At 35.1% G+C, this 16,268-nt stretch overlaps 1 protein-coding gene across 1 annotated transcript; it reads right to left on the reverse strand.

Annotated features, from left to right (window-relative positions):
• Positions 1-292: 292 nt before the first annotated feature.
• LOC145104876 (protein FAR1-RELATED SEQUENCE 5-like) lies at positions 293-2,432 on the reverse strand. The gene is made up of 6 exons (XM_079042041.1): positions 2,357-2,432; positions 2,112-2,264; positions 1,745-1,763; positions 1,236-1,597; positions 997-1,166; positions 293-673 (listed from the first exon to the last, which is right to left on the reverse strand). The coding sequence occupies exons 1-6, from the start codon at positions 2,430-2,432 to the stop codon at positions 293-295; spliced, it is 1,161 nt and encodes a 386-aa protein (XP_078898167.1).
• Positions 2,433-16,268: the final 13,836 nt, after the last annotated feature.

A 16,268-nucleotide genomic window follows, 5' to 3' on the forward strand; every position in this document is an offset into this window, starting at 1 on the left:
GTGTGAAAAAAATGATATAAGTGTTTAAATAATATTGTATATATACAGTCTCTTAGAAGCTCATCCCATTTATCATCATCATCATCACTCTCAATTCCCGAATCAGGTCCATTCGAGGTGGAATATCCATGTGGCCTAAATTCTTTTATGAGAAGCTCATGAACATGGTCAATGATGTTGTCATTTAACGAGAAACATGCAGTCATCGACCTGTACATTTCGTTCTGAAACTATCTAAACACTTTACGTGTGTAGAATAGAGAAGCATTTTCTTTTATTGCAAATGGTTTTCTCATGCTAGGGAATTTGTCTTTTTTTTAAAGTCCAAAGAGGATTGTGTATAATGTTGCTTCCCCATGGCAGATTCAAAAGAAATCATTAAGTTTTCTAGAGTGGATCCATAATGAGTGTTTTGATGAATGGCTGTGTTCTGACTCTCAAAACGAGATGATGTTCTCATGAGACCTGACATAGGGACTCTTTTGAAAAAGCCAAGAATCCCTGAATGTCTCAAGTTGTACATTCTCCTCAACCAAGTATTGTTTTTCAGATCATGTTCATCCAATAGTGCTTGCCATCCTTGTTCAAACTCTTTCTCTTCAAGCTTAGCATTCCAAATCAAGGAGTTGAACTGTAACTTGAATTCATCGTCGTTGACAATATCCAATAATACCTTACAACAAAAACATATGCAAAGTGTTAAAAAGCACAATCATTGAGTCAATACAGAATATATAAAGAATATATAAAGGCCAACGGTACTAACATTATTGAATGTATAATAATATTATACTACCAGTACTCAATATAGAACTATATGTTAGATATATAAAAGCACTATCAATGATTCTTTTCATAATATAAAGTAAAAATAACAATGATTCATAATAAATGCAATGTTGAGTGAAAGTTTATTAAATAAAAGATTGTAAACTTCAATGGTAATTTGGAAGTGATGTGCCACATACACAGCTTATGAATTGATTATGGGAAAACCTTGGCTATAGTGTTTTTCATCGACGGGTCTTCATCAGATAACACCAATATTGGTTGTTTATCAAAAGCTTTAAGAAAAGATTTGCTTGTCAAGCCGGCACCAAAAGTAACACACTTTTGGTGATTGTCGATTCTGGTGAAAGGAACAAATACCATGTCATACCTAAAAACTGGAAAAATTTACATTGAAAAGTTTAAGAAATTAAAATTAAAACATAAAGCATAAACATAGATTATACAGAACATGTTAGTTCGTAATGTGACATCGAAGGAGACTACATCCCCAAACTCTTTATAATTTATCTTTGATGTCTCGTATGCCCAAAATATAGCGTTGAGTTGCTTATTTTCAACTCTAAAGTCGAATGAAAAATTAGGAGCATTTTTTGTTCTGTTAGTTATCTTATCAGCTAACATCTGAGCAACAGTTCCACCTATGAAGCAATTAAGATCCCTCATCAAAATTTTAAAATCATCAATCGTGCCGCCAATAATATTGCATCCACCGTTAGTAGCAGTAAAGAGCCTGTGAGTTTGGGTGGCACCAACATTCTGATTAGAAAGATTAATAATGAAGGATTTCTGCCATGAATTAAGCTGTCTATGGTATCAAGAAAAAAACATGTTATCTTGAGACATAAGTTCATGATTATGTTTCTCTACAAACTCATATCGCAACCATGTAGATCTTCCTTTCATCATACTAAATCTGATACATGCATTGCATCAGTCCTTCTTTGAATCTTACTTTTCTTTTGGTTCGATGTCTGTAACACACAAGGTATGTCAATCTAATAATACCATGTACATCTTTTCTATTTGTGGTTTTCCTAACATCAAAACCTACTGCAAAAGCGTACCTGTAATACATATATGTTATATCTTCATATGACTTGTAATGGCCTTTGAGTTTTGGCTTAACTTCATCAGGTACCTTTGGAATCCAGTATTGTTTTCCATTAATAATCCCATGATGATGATTAGAATGTTAATGATTATCATTAGATTGATGAACATATACACGAAAAAACAATGAATTTACATTGTGATACCCATAATAGATTACTTAACACACAACATTTTGATATCAATTAACTAATAAAAATTCAAATTACCTGAACTGTCAACATTATCTTGATTTTTAATTTCATTGACCCTGTAATCATCATAAAATCCACCCAATGTATCGTTTTCAATTGAAATGATATCATCCTCACATAAATCGTTCGCATCTTCATCAATATTATCATAATTATCACAATAATCTTCTAAAAAGAAATGAAGATGAATTAATATAAAGTATACGAATGGAATAAAAAAAATGAAATTAACACTGACTAATAAGGGTAAGAAATTAAACCTGGATTTTCATTACTTTCATGTTGTTGTTCATCAAAGGAACTCTCATGATAAGTATAATCTATTCTGTCTTGCATTGAATTGAAATCAGCATATCATTGTTGATCCAGAATTGAAACTAAATCAACATGGCCGTCGTCTTCTGTATAACACTCCATATGGATGAATACAAGAATCAAACCGTTTCCAGAACGATATAATATATAACCAAAGTTTATCAAACGATTAAAAGAATAATAACAACAATAATACGATGATTATAAGAATAAGAATACGAAGTGAATTAGGTTTATTTAGACATATCTTTTGTCACTTTCAATTCTGGATTATGGAAAGATCAATTGTGGATTATGGAAAGATCATTTAGCATATTTTCAGGCAATTTGTATTGATTACTTCTTTAACTATTGTGCAAATTGACAGGTTTACCCTTTAAATTTTATTTAATTATTTTGTTAAATGATAAAATTTGATTGACTGTAAATTGTCCTCACGTATTCACATTAATTTACGTTTTTAAATCATTTAAAAAATTAAATTAATGTGAATACGTGAGGACGATATATATATATATATATATATATATATATATATATATATATATATATATATATATATATATATATATATATATATATATATATATATATATATATATACACACAACGTACCTTTAACACCCAAAATCTATTGAAAACTTATTATATATTATATACATATTAATAATTGTGGTGTTTAGGAACAATATATTTTTGTACTTTAGAATTTTGCGACAATACTTATGGAGATTAGTAGTTGTGGTCCCTGGTATGCTCTCATTGCCCACTGCTTCCAATAAAATGCATACAATTTCTCCACCGCCTTCATCACATTTAAACGAAGAAAACACAATTTGCTTTCTATTTTCCGATAATGTTCCATATGCTTACCTTCTATTCTCCGACTCCTCACACCTTTGTCTCTCTAACCTCTCATTGTTCCCGATAACCTCCACAACACCTATGTTCACCCTTCTCCACTCCTATTTTACCACCAAAATCATGACTTGTTTACGCAGGATAATGTTCAACACATGCATCCCAGTAAATGATGGTGATGATAATATTGAGGATGAGTTCACATTAGAAGGTGTGGAACCCAAAGTAAGTTGTTGATTCCCTAACTATTTTAAATAAATTCATACAATTTATTGAAAGATCTTAAATTAAAAGTGATGTCTTCGATTTCTCTTTAGCCCATAATTTAGATCAATCGGCCGCCTCTTTAGCCTAGGAGATGTGTAAAAACGTTCTCCAACAAGTGTTTGTTAATTTTGACTAAATGTTAAAATGTTTGCCCACTAGGTGTCCATTAAAAGTTTTTAGTAAATTTTTGTATAGTTTTGATAAGAGCTACACTAGAGGCGTTTATGGATAAATGAAATATCCAAGATCAAAAGAAATCACAAGGTTCGTTCAATAATTTCCATTAAAATTTCATTTTTTTTATCGTTAAGTAGAAGGTGATTGATATCACCATATTTGGTTATGTATTGTATAGGATATTTCAATGTTTCTAGCTACATTTAGTCTTAAATTAAATATAAAAGGTACTTATCATGTTAAAATTCTATTTTGTAGCAAAAAAGACATGCTCGAAATAAAATGAACAGAAAGACGGGTCAACAAAAGTCAACATTATGAAGATTTTGAAGTCCCACGTCATTGTCACTTTCTTCCCAAGTCGTGGTGGAGACTTTTTACCCGATAAACATATCAGAAGTTTACGTCAGAAGACTTGGAGGGTACGCAATGGAATCCGCTCTCACTACGTGGTAGTCTATTTTCCACGGCGTGGCGGCCATTATAAGGTAATTATAAAATTTGAGTTTTTTACTCTTTCTCTAACTTATGCAACAAGTTACTTTCAACTCTTTACGACCAGGAAGCTCTCTTAGAGCCTTTAGAGATCAGAGATCGATTACGAAGCTAGATTCGAAGAGATCGAGGGCATAATCACAGTTAATCATTCGGTTTGCGTTGATCTAATCATGCCTTTCAAAATTTACTATGTTTTTTTTTATTGTTTTTCTGCAGTAGTTATGGGCTAAAAACCCCTTGGTTTCGTTTAGACTAGATACACCTTGAACCTATGCGTTGATTTGAAGATTTCAGATACTTCTGTGTTAAAGTTCCAATCTTTTCAGGTTATTATTGTGTATTCTTAGGATTAGATAATATATCTATCTTGATGTTATTGAAATGTAACATCCGAAACATAGTAATTTTTTTTTCATTTTTTAACTTATTAAATCCATTCAAAGATTTGTTCCAAAACCAATTAGTGTCAATTGTTTTTTTCAAACATCTCAGTAGAACATTAATAATCAGTGCGGAAAAGCCATCCAGGGATGTTGTGCAGTCAAGCCAAGTCCTTCCCTCTGGAACTGGAAGTAGCTGAAAAATGTTTAAACCATAAACCATAAGCACAAAACTTAGTGAGTTCCTCAAAATACCACATACCATAAAACGGGCCGAGACCGACATTCAAATGGGCCCAACCCAACATCCATATCAATGCGCCCATCCTAACATGAAAATAGGCCCATCCCAACGTGTATGCTAATTAGCCTAGCCAAACATATCAATGCAAGAGTAACAAATACAGCTAGCATCCTATACAGTATAATGAGAAGACTCACCTGCCTCACAAAATCAGCTAAACCACAGCTCAATGCCCCACAAAATATACTACAACACTCCTATCACAAAATAAAAGGTCCAACCTTAGACTACACACAAAATCCATCAATCTTAACCAAAATTCAACCATACCCAAAAAGCAACAGTCAAGTCAAAGTCAACATCCAATAATATCAACCATTGAGCCTCACGTCGTGACCAACCCTTGGTCACATCGTGAGTATATACTCAACCCAATTCTAACTTATCTCGCTCCAATGTGAACATTCCTTAGTCACGTCATGAACATAACTATACAATATAGTCATAGATTCCTTCTTTATCACGTCGTGACATACTTTATGTCACGTCGTGACCACAGTCAGAAGCAACTGTTGGATTAGTGTCTAATCCATAACTATAATTGGTATGTACTTGACCCGATTCGCATGGTCCATTTGGGTTGCTTGGCATCAGAACAATTTGGATAGATTTTTGTGAGAAAAGGATATTTATGATTTGTTAATATATTATAAATTCTAATATATTAAGATGAAATCATATTATTTAATTAGTATTGATCAAGAATTAATTTGGAATTAATATTGTGATCAAAAGAAGACTAATTAAATATATGAGGATTGATTGTGTAATCATTCATTCTTATATATGTGGGCTTATGATCCATAGTTCATCATGTTAGGCTAAACCCATGGATACTCCATGGAGGTTTTAACCCATGAAGCATGAAGAATATGGAAAGACATGGGTTACATGGAGTAACCCTAATTGCCACAATATATAAGGACCCCATGGCTCATGAAATTGGCACTAGTGTGTGTACACATGAGGGCTAGCCGATTTGAGCATATGAACGTTTTCTCTCAAGGTATTCCAAGATGTTGGTGATGTTGTGTGAACCATTTGAGGTGTCACACTTGAGGCACTAGGCTCTTAAGCTCCATGGAATCAAGCTACATGAAAAGTATGTCTTGTAACTTGTTTATATTACCCAAGTATCAATAATTGTATGCTAGTTAGGGTTATACCTTGGAAAGTTCAAGTTTGCATGTATAATAGAGAAAACATAGATCCAAGGTATTTAGGGTTGCATGTACACAATAGGAGTGTTAGAATGCTCAAAACCCATCAGTGGTATCAGAGCCTAGGCTTGTTTTCCTTTATACTTGATGCAAAGTTGTTTTTCAAAACCAAAATCAGCCCAGACTGGAAAACTCGACGAGTTCTGACCAAAAACTCGTCGAGTTCATGTGTTAAGGCATGAACTCGACGAGTTCCTTGAAGAACTCGATGAGTTGAGCTTCCAGATTGCAGGTTTTCGTGTTTTTTGGCTAGAATTGGACAAGGAACATCACCCTAAGCTGTTTTTAAACTTGTAAACCTGTTTTTGATGTGGTAATGTTCATGCTAATCCAATTTCATAGAGAATTGTCAATAGATTCATGTTTTGTATTAGTTTAATGGTTAGGCTAATTACATGAAAAGTGTTTGATTTGAATTATCTTGTTCTTATGAGTTGATTTAGATTAATAGAAAAGTTATGTGATAATATGTTTTCAATCCAAATTAATCTAAAAGTTGTTCATATTATGTTTTTTGTAACTTGTCCTCAAGTTATATGAAAAGTCACATTTATGATTATTAAAACTCATAAGATTTCCATAAGTTATGAAAAATGGAGAGTCTCATTTTTAAATATTTTAAAGTCTTCCATAACTTGTCCTCAAGTTATGGAACTTGAAGAGTTTTTCTTTAAAACTACTTTAAACACATAAGTTATGGAATTGAAAAGTTTTTGGATAGTTCAAAACTTGCCCTCAAGTTTTGGAATTTGTAAAGTTTCCTCTAATGAATACTTTAATTCCAAGTTAAGCGCTTAGAATTTTAAAAGTTAAAATTCAACCCTTATACTTTATAGTATTATAAGTTAATAATATATATGTATAAGAACAAAGTTAGTCTTACCGTTAGTAGGCCTCATTCACGAAGCCGGTCTATAAGGGGGGTATAAGGTTACTGCCTATAAAATGGCAGTTTAATGGGTGTACACTCTCATCCACCGCTTCCTTGACTGGTTGAGGGTCGTTAGCCGAACGGGTAGGACAAGTACTATAATTCTCCCTTCATAAAAAGTATTAATGATAAATACTAAGTAACTAAACCTTTTATAAATTCCCAATCTTAGTTAGTTAGGAAAATGTGAATTTGGTGCTAACCCATGAAATTACACTTTGCACTTTACTTAAGTCGTTAGTGGAGCGCGTGTGGTTAACCGACACACTAACCTGGATTTAACAAGGTAAGAAAAGGGTAACTTAATGTTTATCATAGTATCGGTGGAGCGCTTGTGGTTAACCGGCACATCGATTGAGTGGTAAATATTAAGGGTACCGAGTATATTTGCATGGTTATTCAGACCTTGTTTTGTGATCCTCGGCATCCCAGTCACAAAATTTGAGAGGGCACAATCGAGATTGACACATGCCATTGAAAAGTTCAATGAATCTCAAAAGATCTAGGAGTTTCAAATCCAAATAAAACCTAATAAATTATTTCGTTTTTCATGGTGGAAATTGGTGAATTGTCATTCGCCTACCTTCAAATATTCTATAGCTTGGATTACGACATCCCTCTTCCAAGTTATAAAATATTGTGTTGGGTCCTAGACTTAATATTTCATATTGGGTGTTATATTAAGGACTTTAAATCAACTATCTTGAATATCTCCCAAAAGATGTCTGGTTCAGACAGTTATGATCTTCCCAAAACTCTTGGAACAAGCTTTCCTAGTGAAGATGATGTCCCGGAAATCATTCTTCACTCCCTCCACCTCCTTCAACTATTCTCCCTAACCCACAAGTTCTTGAATAGTTCAAGGTCACTCAAGACCTATTGGCAAGCAAAGTCTATGTGTGCTCACATCTTGGAGACAAAGTCACATATTGACAAGCCGGGAGAGTTGGGTGTCAAAGTCTTGAGAAAGTTGGTTGTTCAATCACTTTCTAAGTGACATAGTGAGTTTCCTTTGGGACTACTATGAAACAGACTATGACATGATCCTTAATGATCTTATCTATTTGCTAGGTGCTGCTGAATCAGCAATGATTTGGAGGACTGGTAAAGCAAATTTGATTCGAATATCAACTTCCCAAACTTCCATGGACATTGACAACGGTAACATTGAAAATCCAGAAAAGCTTTCTCTTCCCAATGAAAAGAGATCGGCCATAGTGAACTCGTTTGATCAAATGGTAAAGAGAAAGGCTAAGTCTGAGACAGTCTCGTGTACCATTCCCAAAGATTCCATATGCTTATATTGCCAAATGAAGGGGCATTGGTTGCAAAGCTTCCCTATTTACCTGAAAGATCATAAGGTTGGTCAAGTCAAAAAGTTTGACTCTACTTCAGGTAAGTCCACTATCTAACTCTATTAAGTTCCTATTTGGAGATTCTTATTACATGATGTGAATGGGTCACATGTTGAAGTTTTAAGAATCAAAGGAAAGAGAGGAAGCTTAAAGAAGAGTAAGCTGATTCTGATCGCGAAGATGGATTTCGATCGCTTGATTCGGTGATCAGATTTTTTGAGCTGCTGCTTAAGAGTTGTGATAGACAACAACATAGTTTTCATATGCATTTGCATTGTAAGGATAAGTTTTTCCGCAAGTTTTAAATAAAAAGAAAAGTTTCGTTTTTATTTATTTTAAATATCCTTACAATGGCATTTGTGGAAAAATTGTAGTTTATATGTTTCCATTGATTGCAATATTGGAAAATAGATTTGATTCTTTCGTTTGTGGTAGTGTCATAATTTACCAAATAAGGAAAGATTTTCATCACCCAAGTTTCAGTTGGATAGAAACTTGGAATCATGGAAGTTGTATTGTATGATGAATGAGAATTTTCATCTTTGGAAAAATTAAGACTAATTCCTTGTTCACATGTATATGTGAGTCAAGTGAAGGACTAAGGGATCGAGTACACATTCTTGTGCACTGATCAAGTCCACCACAAAGATCGATAAGACTATTCATCATGATTTACTAAATTTTGGTAAATATGGTTATACTTGCCGGTTTCAGTATAATTATGAAACATTGGAAAAGTTTCGATGTATGGCAGAACGAATGAGAAGAATCAAATTAGGCAGAAAGATAAAAGTTTCTCAAATCTGAAAAGATGGGAGAGTACTTTAGTATCATGTTTTGTGATCATCTTAATGATTAAGAAACCATATCATAATTAGTCCTCTAAGGACATCTTAGTGCATTTCTACGGCTAAGAAGAGGAATCAAGAATTGCTGAAATGGTTAAATCAAGAAGATGAGTCATACTTCATTCCGAAACAAGTCTTAGAGTCATACTCCAAGATTGTAATTTGAGTGATATATCTTAAAGAAGGTTTTTTAACACTAGTCAAATGTAAGAGTAGAATGTGTCCTACTCTTGTACATTTGAAATTGGTAAGTTGTGATGTTTTGGATAAAACAGAGACCAACTTAGGCCAATTGTGTGAAGTGTTTGTCTTGATAAAGAATCTGCACTATCTCTTGAATATTTGGCAAGTGAGTCTTGTATGTCAAGAGGACAGTGGGAGTCTAAAAGATCATGAAAGAGTCTAATCAAGAATAAAACCTGTAGTTTATAACTAGCACACAACTTGAGGTTTATAACCTATCGTGTTGACATATTCCTATTTCTGTGCCCATTCCAGTTAAAGTTGGCTTTGCATATGAGTTCTGAGAGTTCTCAATTGGTTGCATAACAACTTGGAAGCAATGGCAGACCCTTGTGCTGCCAGGTGGCAAGATGTTAAGATTGCACAAGTTCAGTCCATATGAGTTTGGATTTGTCACTAACCTCCCATTGTGGTTATGACAAATTCACATGGATAGGAACACATACACCATAAAATCTAAGTGTCATAAGGTTTCTCTCCGACTCATGAAAATGATGGTGAGGAAACGCTTTCACTAAGTAGATTTTAAGTAGATAGCAATTATGATATTTGCAGTCTCAAAGTCGTTAGTGGAGTGTGTGTGGTTAACCGACACACTAACATGGACTTGTGAGAAATGGCAAAGGTCTAAATAATTGAGACTATGATTACGACATCCCTTTTCATAGTTCTAAAAATGTTTAGACAAACATATGAGTTATCTAAGGGAAGATATATGACTTTGATAAAGTTTTATCAATGCATCTCGTATCAGAAATCTAAACTTTGGTAAGAAAGTCAATAAAGTATTGATTTCTAGAAGTCCAGCTGATTTCTAAGTACATGTCAAAGCTAGTGGGAGCATAAGTGTTATGCTAATAATCATCATGTTAGTGGGAGCATGATAATTACGATAAGTGTTGCAAGTTAGCAATGTTAATTATAGAAAACAAAAAGTTTCAATTGGGAAAAAGGTGTTTTGCTATAATTAAGGGAGATGAAATTATACTTCATTTCAATTCTAAAAGCTTAGATTGAGGTTTTAATCATCTTTAGTCAAGGATATATATATATATGAATTTTATGTTGGAATGGCTCAACATAAGGAAATTGTATATATGGGTCCATTATTTGCGTTTTAAAATTCGATTATGATTACGACATCCCTTTTCATAATCTAAATTATGAGAACTTGGCAAATAGAAATAGAAAAATTAAAGCAAAAAGACTGGTCTAGTATCATGTCTTTATGTGAAACATCATGAATCGTGTCCCATATGCTTCAGATATAGGATTAATTGCATGTGCTATAATATTCATCTGTTCTAAATTTTTTGAAATGCCTAGAGTATTAAGAGGGAAAAAGTACTAGAACTAGATATGACTAATTTGAGTAAGCAATTGTCGAGGACAATCTAAGGTTTACCAAAGATTGGTTGCTTAGGGATAGTTGGAAGTATAGTGTAAATTTTGGAAAGACCATATTGACATATTCTGAAAAGAGGCAACTCTTGTTAAGAAGTGATAGTCAAAATGAGAATATGGAAATGTTCCCATAGGTGGAAGTTATTCATTAAATCTGTGTAAGATTAGGAAACTTAATGCAAAAAGGATGTTCAAAGCAATGTACTTTGAAATTGAGACTTCATTTCCATGGAATGATCTCTATTGGAATACTCTGTAATGTCTGTTGACAAGTCTTTGTGGCTTTGTGCATAATCATTATAAGAGGATTGGTGCATATAAGTTTAGAATCTAACAGATTTAGGTAAATGGCAGGAATTTGGAATTCTTGCATTTGCGGGAAGGATTTGGGATTGTGAAATGAGAATCATTGGAATTATGTTCAATCGATCTAGTTCACGAAGTAAAGATCATAGACAATCTTAGTATGCATACTTGGTGTATAGAATAACTAATGTTTAGACAAACGTAGTGTGCATACTTGGTGTATGGCATGACTAGTGTTTAAAAAAAACATAGTGGACAAGCTTGGAGCATGGGACAACTATTGTTTTAATTCAAGTATAAATTCGATTGTTTGAAATAGTATGCAATGAATGATGGGTAATCAATATGGTGATAAATAAAAGGTGTTTTATTTATATTCATAAGTTCTGAGACCATATTGGATTCGATTATTCTTGTGTTTCACTTTGCATGTTTTGACTTCCAGAATAACTAGGTCGTTCTTCCTGAATGACTAAGTTATTCAAACCATCCACAGTCGGTCATATGTTGGAAGTATATATGAATCAAGACTGTCATGAAGCTAGATTGTAGATGTCCAAGGTATGGGACATAGCAAGAGTTGCTGCAACATTCATGAGTGCTCATAAGTTCTGGGTATTGGATTAAACCCATGCTCATTTGACTCACTTCATGGATTTTATCACGAGTGATCATGAGACGATAATATCTTATATTCTTCAAACCTAGAGCTATGAGTTGTTGCCTATGAGTTGGTTATACATTGATTGTACGAAAACGCATTGGTAACTCGATGTTATAAAACGTGCCTTTGTGTATGATTCAACAAGTAGTAGAACAAGCATATGAGTCAAAGTTTATCCATTCCTTTTACCCTTGAAGGGATAAAAGTGATATATGTGGGCCCCTTGATGATTTAGTGATGACACCCTGAAGTGGTTGGCCAAGCCAGGACTAATTTGATTTGTTCAATTAGTCGGTCGTCATAAATCGGAAATCGGGAAACAACAAATGGACAAAGAGAATGGTTATAATCCATGTCTCAGTCCATATGATATCTAGAATGGAGGAATATATGATCCCTTATCTAATGGACGCGTCATTGATTTGTTCAGAGTTTGACAACAACTTTTAAGAGCTACGATTTCTAGTCAGGTTTTGAAGTCATACGCAATAATAGTTTTAGACTTATCCAAGTGGGAGACTGTTGGATTAGTGTCTAAGTCCATAAATATAATTGGTATGTACTTGACCCGATTGGCATGGTCCATTTGGGTTGCATGGCATCAGAACAATTTGGATAGACTTTTGTGAGAAAAGGATATTTATGATTTGTTAATATATTATAAGTTCTAATATATTAATATGAAATCATATTATTTAATTAGTATTGATCAAGAATTAATTTGGAATTAATATTGTGATCAAAAGGAGACTAATTAAATATATGGGGATTGATTGTGTAAATCATTTATTCTTATATATGTGGGCTTATGATCCATAGTTCATCATGTTAGGCTAAACCCATGGAGTAACCCATGGATACTCCATGGAGGTTTTAACCCATGGAGCAAGAAGAATATGGAAAGACATGGGTTACATGGAGTAACCCTAATAACCACAATATATAAGGACCCCATGGCTCAGGAAATTGGCACTAGTGTGTGTACACATGAGGGCTAGTCGATTTGAGCATAAAAACCTTTTCTCTCAAGTTATTCCAAGATTTTGGTGATGTTGTGTGAACCATTTGAGGTGTCACACTTGAGGCACTAGGCTCTTAAGCTCCATGGAATCAAGCTACATGAAAGGTATGTCTTCTAACTTGTTTATATTACCCAAGTATCAATGATTGTATGCTAGTTAGGGTAATACCTTGGAAAGTTCAAGTTTGCATGTATAATAGAGAAAACATAGATCCAAGGTATTTAGGGTTGCATGTACACCATAGGAGTGTTAGAATGCTCAAAACCCATCAGCAACAACCTAATGTTTCGAGTCCTTAATCCATTTAGTCTTCAACTCATGCAAGGGTTCAATACACAACCAAATTCCAGATCTGAACCACCAAACACTCGAATGGTTTCAAGGATCCATAAAGTTGTCAAATTTATGGAATCCAATCACTTCAAATTGCTCAAACTGTAAGATAAAGGGCAAGGATGTAGATTTAGAAACCTAAAAGCATAAAGTTTGAATCTTGGACCTTAGAAATGTCCATAAAGTTCACAATATGATGATGATGAGGTTTCTTTGTTAGATCAACACTCTATAACTCTTTTTATTATTCCTCAAGATACCAAAAACACCAAAATGAGCTAAGAACCACAAATAGGGATTAGGGTTAGGGGTTTATGAGGTTTAAGGGTGATGGAGGCTGATAATCAACCCTAAAACCCAGCTAATGGGGTTTAGATATGAAGGGAACACTAAAAGATTATGGGATTAGGTTGTAGTCGTATTCACGTCGTGACCACCTACGTGTCACGTCGCGACCACAGTCTACATACGCGTTCCTCATTTTTTCTTGTCACGTTGTGACCAACCTATGGTAACGTCGTGTCACTCAGTTTTCCCTAAAAACCAAGATTTTGACTCCTTAATTCCCTAAAGCGAAGCATTTTTGAAAACAAATGCTACAACTCTCTCTCACTTAAATTAGATTTCGTCCTCGAAATCATTCCTTACAACATACTTTATCACACCAAACAACCCTGCCAGAACTTTTTGAATTCCGATTAGTACTGAAAATTCACCTCATACAGATGAATGCCTTCCAAAAATGTTATCAAATCCCAATCTTAGCAGAGATCACATACCCTCTCGAAGAATGAAGCTTACCACTCTGCCCTCCGTTAACAAAAGAAAACCCAACTGCTCTGCCCGAAAATTGAAAACCCTAAACTAAGTCCGACTTCCAGACAGACAGAACCATTCCAAACTACAGCCATAATGACTCCACTCCGCAACCCGACCCTGAATTATTTCACTGATCCTGGAAAAACAGAATCCCTGACCATTTGTCGCTGCTGAAACGTTGAACCCCAAAACAAAAAGCGACTCCCAACACGAGTCTCAAACATTGGTGCCAAACCAATACATAAATCACATTATGATAACCAAAAATTGACATATTCAATCTATCTGAGATCCCATGAATCCTCGTCGACCTTCTAAGAAAAAGCACATGTAGAATCCTTACCCGTTTGCTGAGACTGACAATATCCCACAAGGTCACACAATAAGACTCCACCCAATAGTCTAACTGATAAAGGCTACCCTGGCCTATTTGCCACACTGATCTAACCCACTAATCCCTAATATTCCCTACTCCAAACTTGCTGTAGCGCCCAAACCATACCAGGCACTACCATATCTCACCCGAATGAGTCACACTTACTGATTTACGATACACCATGATTCCGTTTAATCAAAAGAACATTATGAGCACATAACACCTTGATCTTGCCAACGTTCCATCACTAGCCTGGGGACTTAGTACCAATACCACATTCAATGAGCATAACCTCAAATGTTTGAATGGTCCGCTCACCCAAGATAACATAACCAATCGGACCTTGCCCATGGGTCTCATCCTAACTAGCGTAACCAAACGGGACTCATATACGTGTCTCACCCAAGCTAGTATAGACAAACGGGCATCGCCTTCAACCGGGAACTATACTATTATAACCACCAATATGGCTCTAACAGTCTTCCTACCTAAACACGGGGTGGAAACGAAACAATAACGAGCCTGACTCAACTTAAACGAAGGCTGTGATCCCTTCACACTCTTACAACCATTCAGACAATGACAAAAATCATCCTAGCGGATACTACGGTCCAACCCGTAGTCTTACCAGACATCCACTATAGCCGTCGGCCCAGCCCATGGTCTTTCCACTATTCCAAAAACCGAGCCAAAATCATCATGAACTGGAACCTTAACCTGCTGAAACCCAAAAAGATGTTCAGGTCTTGTTTTGAACAGCAAAGCCTTTATCATACAAGAACATGCAAAAAGGCTCTAACACAACCCTCAACTTGAACCAAACCATGAATCCATAAAGCGCCACTACCGATGCTTCACGACCTCAGATAAGATAACATGAATCCTCATCATATGACTCCCTGATTACAACCGAACAATGAACATTATTCCTAGCATAAACCCTGATTCATACCATAACCAGAACTGGCAGTCCACTTGCCCTAGAATATGAAACTCCTCATTGCTTCACACTTGGATATATTCCCATTAATCAAAATGGTTCACCCTCACTTAGATTCAACTGCACTCTGCCAACCTCATAACCATTAGGTGTGAACCACCTCACAACCTCTCCACTCCAAAATTATCATCCCGAGCTTAGCAAAACTAAGATTCTATAACCAACCAGTCTAGGGTATCCACACCCCAAACTAGATCAAACGTTTTGATACTCTTGATGCCGTATCCAAACCACCCTCCCCTGATACAATTCCAAGTCCTTGAACAACCTTAAATGATGGCTACTGAGAAAAACCCATATGGAAATTGCATCAACGATACCTGGAAGTTAATAGGTTACAACATCTCTTATGCTACTAGAGGTAGCAATCGATCCAACAAGATAACCAACCCTACCACTGACATCCAACCTAAGCAGCAACAAGCAACTCTGAACTCTATCTTCGTTGCCTCGGAAGGGACAACCGGCTACAATAAGATCTTTTCCTTGAGGCTTCCAATGCGAGAACCACACACATAACCCCTGAAGCATGAAGCTGATAGAAACTTACCCTGCACTAGTATTATGACCAATCCCTTATACCCCTCAATCATGAAAGATCTCAATCATCTAGAATTTCAAAAACATCCAATGTATGTACACTGTGACTTCCCCCGACCCATTGCTACGAAGTCATCAAAATAAGTATGACTGCAGATACTCCAAAAAGAACACTCAGTTCACTCCCACCTAGGGCTCACAAAATTGATGACCTTCACCTTTCGCACTGACCTCTACAACCCAATCACACAGATATCCTTCACACATGATCCTTGCTATGCAAAATATCATAAGACAAACCTTAATAAC

Source organism: Lactuca virosa, chromosome 4 (assembly GCF_052849685.1).
Source record: "Lactuca virosa cultivar CGN04683 chromosome 4, Lactuca_virosa_CGN04683_v6, whole genome shotgun sequence".
Taxonomy (NCBI): domain Eukaryota; kingdom Viridiplantae; phylum Streptophyta; class Magnoliopsida; order Asterales; family Asteraceae; genus Lactuca; species Lactuca virosa.

What these genes read in the sequence shown, in the direction of transcription:
- LOC145104876 (XM_079042041.1), bottom strand. Translation starts at nt 2,432, where the DNA reads ATGCAAGACAGAATAGATTATACTTATCATGAGAGTTCCTTTGATGAA. An exon ending in TGAAAGTAATGAAAATCCAG is followed by an intron (nt 2,265 to 2,356) that starts GTTTAATTTCTT and finishes ATTTCTTTTTAG; the next exon opens with AAGATTATTGTGATAATTAT. An exon ending in TGAAAAACACTATAGCCAAG is followed by an intron (nt 674 to 996) that starts GTTTTCCCATAA and finishes TTTTGTTGTAAG; the next exon opens with GTATTATTGGATATTGTCAA.